We start from the raw sequence: 7,722 nt of genomic DNA on the forward strand, positions 1-7,722 counted from the left end.
AAGGATACAATATTACCTAAGTAAACAGGAAGAGCATTGTAAGCAACTTTCAAAATTCTGGAAGTGACAGAGACAGTTGCCTGCCTGGACAGTCATCCAAAGTTCCTCTGCAACATTGGGGCATCCATCTTCAGCCTATAGGTCAAGAGTTTTTTCTTGTGTCATGTAGAATATTTGGCAGTCTCCTCTGCAAAGCAGGAACATGAAGAACCATTTTGCCTTTCAAAATTCAGTGATCACCTTCCTGTTGGTTGTGCATGTCCAGTTCATATAAAATATTGTCAGCAGTCCAAGCAAGAACAGTTTCTTGCCCAAATGGCTATTTTTGCCAAGAAGAAGATAAACTCCATATGGAGTGCCTTTAGTGCCCATTATCTTACTTGAAGTAATTGGTGCTTCCAGGAGCAGATGTGTATCATTGTCCAGAAAACTCTAAGTTTTTAAAATATTTTCAATGCTGTATTTTGTAGGTCTTTGAAGTGTTGGAAGATTAACTATCTAATTGAAATATATCTATGTATACCTAGAAAACTTAACATGACTATAAATTTGACTATCATAAAAGACTAATTATTAATCTGTATTTCTTAATTATCCATTACAATTTAAATGAGTTACATAAACATAATATCTTAAATGAGAGTAGAAGCATATATATATATATATATATATATTATAACAAAATCGACTCTAAATTTGTATCAATACACTAAAATCCATAGCAATGTAAGACATTTCAAACAAGTTGTTGCTCTTTAAAAGTAGATTCAATAATCTACCCTTTCATCCTATCATATCTGTACTATTCCCTTTTCTTCTTTAGAAAGAGATTGCATTTATAATCAACCTGCTTTAAATAAAAATAAACATTTATAAACAATATATTAGGAATTTGGGCATAGTTTTTCATACTGCTTCCTGTTGGATAAGGGTGCTAGCAATCTAATGGGGATCCTGAAAGAATTAAGATTCTTGGTCAGGTCCTGACTAGAATAGGCCATGATGTTATATTTTTTGAGCCAGTTGCCTTGAAGCTATTTGGATGTTGGATCATCTGGACCTCTAAGGAGGTCTTCCTTGATCAAACCATATTAGCCTGGAAGCAATCCACAGGTTTTCATCTTCTGTGGAAACAAAAACAGAACCTCTTTTCCGAAGTAACATATTCTTAGACATAAACTTTGAAGTTCCAATATCCTTATTTTTTTTTTTGGTTTTGTTTTTTGTGGGTTTGTTGTTGTTGTTGTTGTTGTTGTTGTTGTTTTGGGTTTTTTGCTTTTGTTTTTGTTTTTTGAGACAGGCTTTCTCTGTGTAGCTTTGTGCCTTTCCTGGAACTCCCTTGGTAGACCAGGCTTGCCTCTAACTCACAGAGATCTGCCTGCCTCTGCCTCCCAAGTGCTGGGATTAAAGGCGTGTGCCACCACTGCCCAGCCACCGAATATCTTTAAAATATATATTCACTTAACTCAACAGCTTTTACAATCAAATGTCTTTCTGCAGTTAAAAAATCACAAAGACAATATAATCCAGACTCTCTGTGTGATTCCCATCTTTACGTGGCTTCCTTTTTATAATTTTATTGTCTCTTTAAAGACTTTATTTTTTAAAACTATTTTTATAGAACTGTTTATATTCATTTTCTTCTCTATTCCAAGCCTCCTTATATTTTTACACATAATGTAAACCATTTAGAGGTTTATTTCATCTGAATCTGTCTTTTTGTGAATCTGTTATCTAAACTGCAGTGTGGCTAGAACAGAAGCTGCAGCCTTGGCTGCTGAATCCACCCATTTCAGCTTTCAAACATGGCAGGAATAATTTATCTCCAGCTCTGGGACCCATGCTCCCTGCTGACTCTGGGAGGCAGTGGGTTCATGCCTCTATCCAGCAGCGGGTAACCTGGAAACCTCTTTTTTTTCTGTACTAGCAAAAGCTAAATCTGCCACACAGTGTGTTGCATGGCTTGGAGAAACCTCTGTGTAACTTGGCACAAATCTGCCATGCTGTAGCTCCAGCCAGCACACTAAAGAATGGTCCACAACCAGGGGACACTTCACTGTACATTGGCTTGCCATGAGCGACATGAACTAGGAAGGTGCTCTTAGCTACACTTATAATCACTGTTTAAGCTCTCTCAGATTTTAGATGGAAATTCTTGCTATCACATCTGGGATTCCCTACCATATAAACACCGGCACTTATAAACTTATTTTCTATATTTAAATAATGTGTGCTGGAATGTTCACAGGAGCTTCCATTGTTATGTATGAGTTTCAACTGGTGATACAACTCAGACTCCTCACAGGGAATGACTGTGTCCTTGGTTAATGTAGAAAATACTTTGGTATGCTGTAGTACAAGAGATGAACAGAAAGAAAGATGGTTATGGCAAAGAGAGGATAGTTAAACTCTCTTTATTCTTCAAAACTACAACACATTTGTTTTACAAAACCTAATGCCTCTCTGTGAGAAAAATATGAAAAAAAAATGGTTCTAGTGAGTGACTCATGAGGAGTAACAGTTGGGGCAGCCCAGCCTCTCACTTCTGCTTCCACTGAGGTTTATGTTATGGCTTGTATCACTGTGGGAGGGAACTCATCATACTGTAGACAGTAATAAGTTGCACTGTCTTCAGATTCCAGGTTGCTGATGGTGAGAGAATAATCTGCCCCAGACCCACTGCCACTGAACCTTAGTGGGACACCATCTGCCAAGTTGGATGCATAGTAGATCAGGCGCTTAGGAGCTTTCCCTGGTTTCTGCTGGTACCAGCTTAAATAATTGCTAATGCCCTGACTGGCCCTGCAAGTGATGGTAACTCTGTCACCCAGAGATGCAGACAGGGAAGATGGAGACTGTGTCATCTGGATGTCACATCTGGCACCTAGGAGTGGAGAGATAATAAATATCCATATAGTTAAGCATAATAAGAAAAGACAACTCCCAAATTTCAGTCAATAATAATCACAGTGTAACAGCAAAATTCTCATTATACTCATTTTTACCTAGATTCCAGAGCAGCAGGAGCCCGAGGAGCTGAGCAGGGGCCCTCATGTCCATGCTGAGTCCTGACTGCAGTGACAACTGTACAGGCTGTGACAGGTATATGAAGAAGTCCTCAAGGCTGTTCAGTGAGTGCATGCAAATCACTGGGAACCAGTTAAGGTGGGCACAGCTGCAAGACTTGCTTATCTCAGTAACTGAGCACAAGTCCTGTGTCCTCAGATGCTGAAGATCAGACCACATCAAAGGCTTCACTTGTTTTTTAAAGTTTTAAAATTATAGATGACATTTTGGAGATTATTTGAAACCTTGTACTATACCTAAACTCTATTTTAAATAATATATTTGTAAAATGTATTAGTGGTAATATAAACAAATATCTGACTGTCAGGGAATATTCAAAAGAAAAGGGATTATTAAATCTTCAACTAATTCAAATAATTCTTATGGGTTAAAAAAATACTATGGCTAGGTAGTAGTCATGCATGATTTTATTCTCAGCACTTGAGAGGAAAAGGCAAATGGATCTCTGAGATCAAGGCCAGCCTACTCTGGAGTGAGTTCCAGAATAGCCAGAGCTATATAGTGAAACACCATCTCAAAAATGCAAACCAAAAAAAAAAAAAAATGTACTCTCCTTGAGAAGTGTTTGTGTGTTTCGAGTAATCATTTTTTTAATTAAAAGAATAATTTACAAAAACCATTTTAATGAATTAAAAGGTAAAATTTAGCAGATTTAGCCATGTTTACTACAGCACAAACAGAGGAAGTACACAGTATGTGCACATAGAACACTTTGACTGTAGCTGGAATTTTCCTGTGTTGTCATGCCTGGCCCTGAGGTTCTGTAGCTACTTAGAAAATAATCATTCAGAGGCTTATACTAATTATGAACTTATGGCATATGGAAGACCTCTTGCTAACTAGCTCTTACAATTTAACTTAACTCTTAACTATTAATCTATGTATCACCACATGTTCTGTGGCTTTACATGTGTCCCATTACATGTTGTTCCTTGGTTGGTGGTTTGGCATCGCCCCTTATACTTCTTTCTCTTTTCACTTTCTCCCTCGGATTATCCCACCAGGCTCCATCCTGCCCTGCCATAGGCCAAGGCAGATTTGTTTACCAAAAAATCAGAGTGACACATATTCACAGTGTACAGAAACAAAACCCATAGCACTTTGACCCCAACAACATGTGTTACATGGACTTCTCACTTCATCTGAAGGTGGAGGTACTTCACACCCACAAAATTATAAGGGTTGCACTCTTTTCTCAGTTTAGGATCCTCCATACTTGGCCACTTTTCTCTCATTTGATACTGTTCCCAAAATTCCTCAACAGGAAGGACTGACGAGTAATGACAGACTTGAATACTACAACAGAAACCACTGCTACTCAATATATGTCTCTCCTATGTATTACAAACCATATTTTCACTACTAAGTCTTGAGCAGTAACTGGAGACATCATACTGATTCAGGACAGCCTGTCTGCAGTCTGTCTCAGTCTCCCAACTACAGGCTGGATTATGGAAAATCAGGAGTTTGACCACTTCACCAAGTTTTGGCTAGGATAGTTCCAATCATTGCTAATATTCTGGCTTGCCTAGCAAATGATGGGGACTGTGTGTTCCAGAGATGTAGACACAGAGGATGGGATTGGGTTCTTTGGATTTCACATCTGTCACCTGGGATTGGATACATAAAAATTTCACAATTTAAGCACAGTGAGCAAGGACTTCCCCAGTGTACCAGACAACACTGGTCACAGTGTCACACTTAAATTCCCACTGCAGTGTTTGGGAGCTGAGCAGGAGCAATCATGTGCATGCCCTGTCCTATCTGGAACCTACACTTAACCCACTATGTGACCAACCAATTAATATGTCTTTGTAGCATAGGATTTTGCTTTGGACACATGCCAAATAGCAGAAGATCATCAGATCTAGGTGCAGATACAGAATTGTCTATCTCAGTAACTCAGCACAGGTTTATGCCCCAAATATCCCTAACTAGACCAGGATAATCCATATTTTTCTCCAGAGGATGCATATTCTTCCATAAGGATCCTACACTACTAAAGACATTTTTGAGATTATTTTCTAAATTTGTAGAGGAAATAGCACAATTTGATACAATACTTAATTGTTAATAATAAATGAAGAAGAATATTATTTTCAGGGGAAGTACAAAAGACCACAAGGCTACTCAACTGTAAACTCACTCTACCAAAATTCTGAGTAGGAAAAATTTTGTGTTCTAAGTGCAATGTACTCTTAAGTTTAGAATAGCTTATCTTACTGAAATAAAGAAGACAGTTCATCTGTAGCATTTTAGTGAACTCAAAATACATTTGAAAGCTTTAATCATTCCAGAAGTTGAAGAAATGTACTGCTTGAACAGAGATAATGCCATGCACTCTCAAAATGTGTCACTCACAGCTCCACTATCATTTGAAAGTATACCTTCATAACAGAGACTAAATGGAACACATTTTCCCCATGTTAGTAATTCTGATCTTGGGCTATTTTGAAGCCTTCTGCTACTATTTCTCACAACTGATGAGCACAAATCATCAACAATTACTACCTGGCATAATCACTTTAACTAAAAACATTACCTCTCATTACATGACCATGCTATTCACTATAAATGTGACATTTTTAGTTTTTATTCAGTGACTGGCAAGTAATCCTAACCATGTTAACAGCTTCTCTGCATATGCAGAGACAAAGCCTCGGTCTCTAACAAGTGAGTTCAGATATTTTAATAATATATTGGAATCTCAATTTGAAGAAACACTTGATCATGAATTATCTCACATCTATGTCATTGCTTTGTATGTACTAGCCTTCTTTATTTTCAGGGGAAAAGTGCCAGTCTGGATTTCCAAACCCTTGTAAAAGACCCAGCAGATTCTGGAGTCTTCCATATTTTATCAATTGGAGGACAGAAACTGGTGTTGCAGCCTAGATGTGATCATGCTTATTTTCTGGGATTCTGGTCTTCAATCCTATGGGCTAGAAAAACACCTACCATGTTTCAATTTCTTCAAAGTCCCACTCCCATGAATCTGTTGAGGATAGCATGCACCAGCCTTAAGACTGGATTAAGAGTGTGTGTTATACCAGAATTCCTCTTTCCCTGTATTGATGCTGACATATTCCTATCATAACTGTGCTTCTCTGAGGTCTAAGAATCTTACAACACACTTCTCTTGCTCACATGACAGCCCCCAGAATATGCAATGGTCATACTTCAAGACATCCTTAATAGAAGAAGAATGCTTCCACAAGTCAGCTGAAACATCCCAGAGACATTTTGTTAGTGATGGTCAACGTCTGGATGAATGTTGCAGGATTTTAAGTGTTTGATTAAACATGTACTAATGTGATTTGCAAAGTAGCAAGGAAACTTGACTAAAAGCAAAATGACAATAAATATTAGAAGGAAGTGACATTGTAAAGACAGACAGAGGGCAGAGATAGAAGGACAAGGGATCCTAAAGGGACAAGTTCTGTTTTCGAGTTTTCTTTTATGGGACTCAAGAAAACAAGGAGCTGGGTAGCTGACGGCTTTTTCTTGTGTGGTTCACTGTTTGTTTTTTTGTTTTTATTTTATGAAAATTAATCTTATTCTTACATTGTTGTATTGTGGAAGACCTTATAAGTCATACAATCTATTTTTATGTGTTTTTTTTATTAATTTTAACACTCCAAGCACAGTTCCCCTCCCTCCTTTCCCTCAACCACCTCATATCTTCTGCCACCCCCTTCCATGCCTCCTCCATTTATATTCAGAAAAGTGATGCCTCCCATGGATGTTGACAAAACATGGCATATGGAGTTGTAGTAAAACTAAACACCTTTCCTTGCATCAAGGCTGGGAAAGGTAACCCAGTATGAGGAATGAGGTCTCAAAAGCCAGCAAGAGTCAGAAACAGCCTCTGCTCACACTGTTAAGAGTTCCACAAAAAGACATAACTATACAGCTGTCACAAATATGCAGAGAGTCTAGATCAGTCCCATGCAGGCTCCCTGGTAGGTGGTTCAGCCTCTGTGAGTTCCTCTGAGCACAGGCTAATTGATTCTGTGGGGTTTCTTTTGATGTCCTTGACCCCTCTGGCTATTACAATAATTCCTTTCTCTCTTCAACAGGAATCCCCAAGCTTGCCCTAATGTTTGATGGTGGATCTCTGCATCTGTTTCCATCAGATCCTGGATGAAGACTCTTTGATGACTATTGCGCTAAGCACCACTCTATGAGTATAGAAGAATATCCTTAAGCATCATTACATTGATACTTTTTCTCCATTTGTGTTTGATTCTATCCTAGGTCTCTGGGCCATTTAGCCGGTGGGTCCTGGTGCACAAGGCAGTGTCAGGAGTGGGCTCACTCTTGTGCCATGGGTCTCAGGCTGAACCAGTCATTGATTGGCCACTCCCAAAATCTGTGTCACCCTTACTCCAGCACATCCCGCTGGCAGCACAAACTGTTGGACAAAAGTTATGTGACTGGATGGGTGTCTCAGTCTGTCTATTGGTAGTCTTACCTGGTCACAGGAGGTGGCCAATTTAGGCTAAGTATCCTTTTGCTAAGTCTTAGTTTGGATCATTTTGTAGATTCTTGAGAATTTTCCTCAGTACCATGTTTCTTCCTGACTCTAAAATAACCCCCTTTCCTGTTGTCTCTTTTAGTACTCTCCCCCCCCAC

General features: G+C 38.7%; 1 gene segment (V, D, J or C); it reads right to left on the reverse strand.

Moving 5' to 3' along the window:
• Window positions 1-2,561: 2,561 nt before the first annotated feature.
• Window positions 2,562-3,060, reverse strand: LOC118575454. The segment is given in 2 exon segments: window positions 2,562-2,884; window positions 3,006-3,060. Coding segments are annotated over 2 exon segments (378 nt in total).
• Between the last annotated feature and the right edge of the window lie 4,662 nt (window positions 3,061-7,722).

Source organism: Onychomys torridus, unplaced genomic scaffold (genome assembly GCF_903995425.1).
Source record: "Onychomys torridus unplaced genomic scaffold, mOncTor1.1, whole genome shotgun sequence".
NCBI lineage: Eukaryota > Metazoa > Chordata > Mammalia > Rodentia > Cricetidae > Onychomys > Onychomys torridus.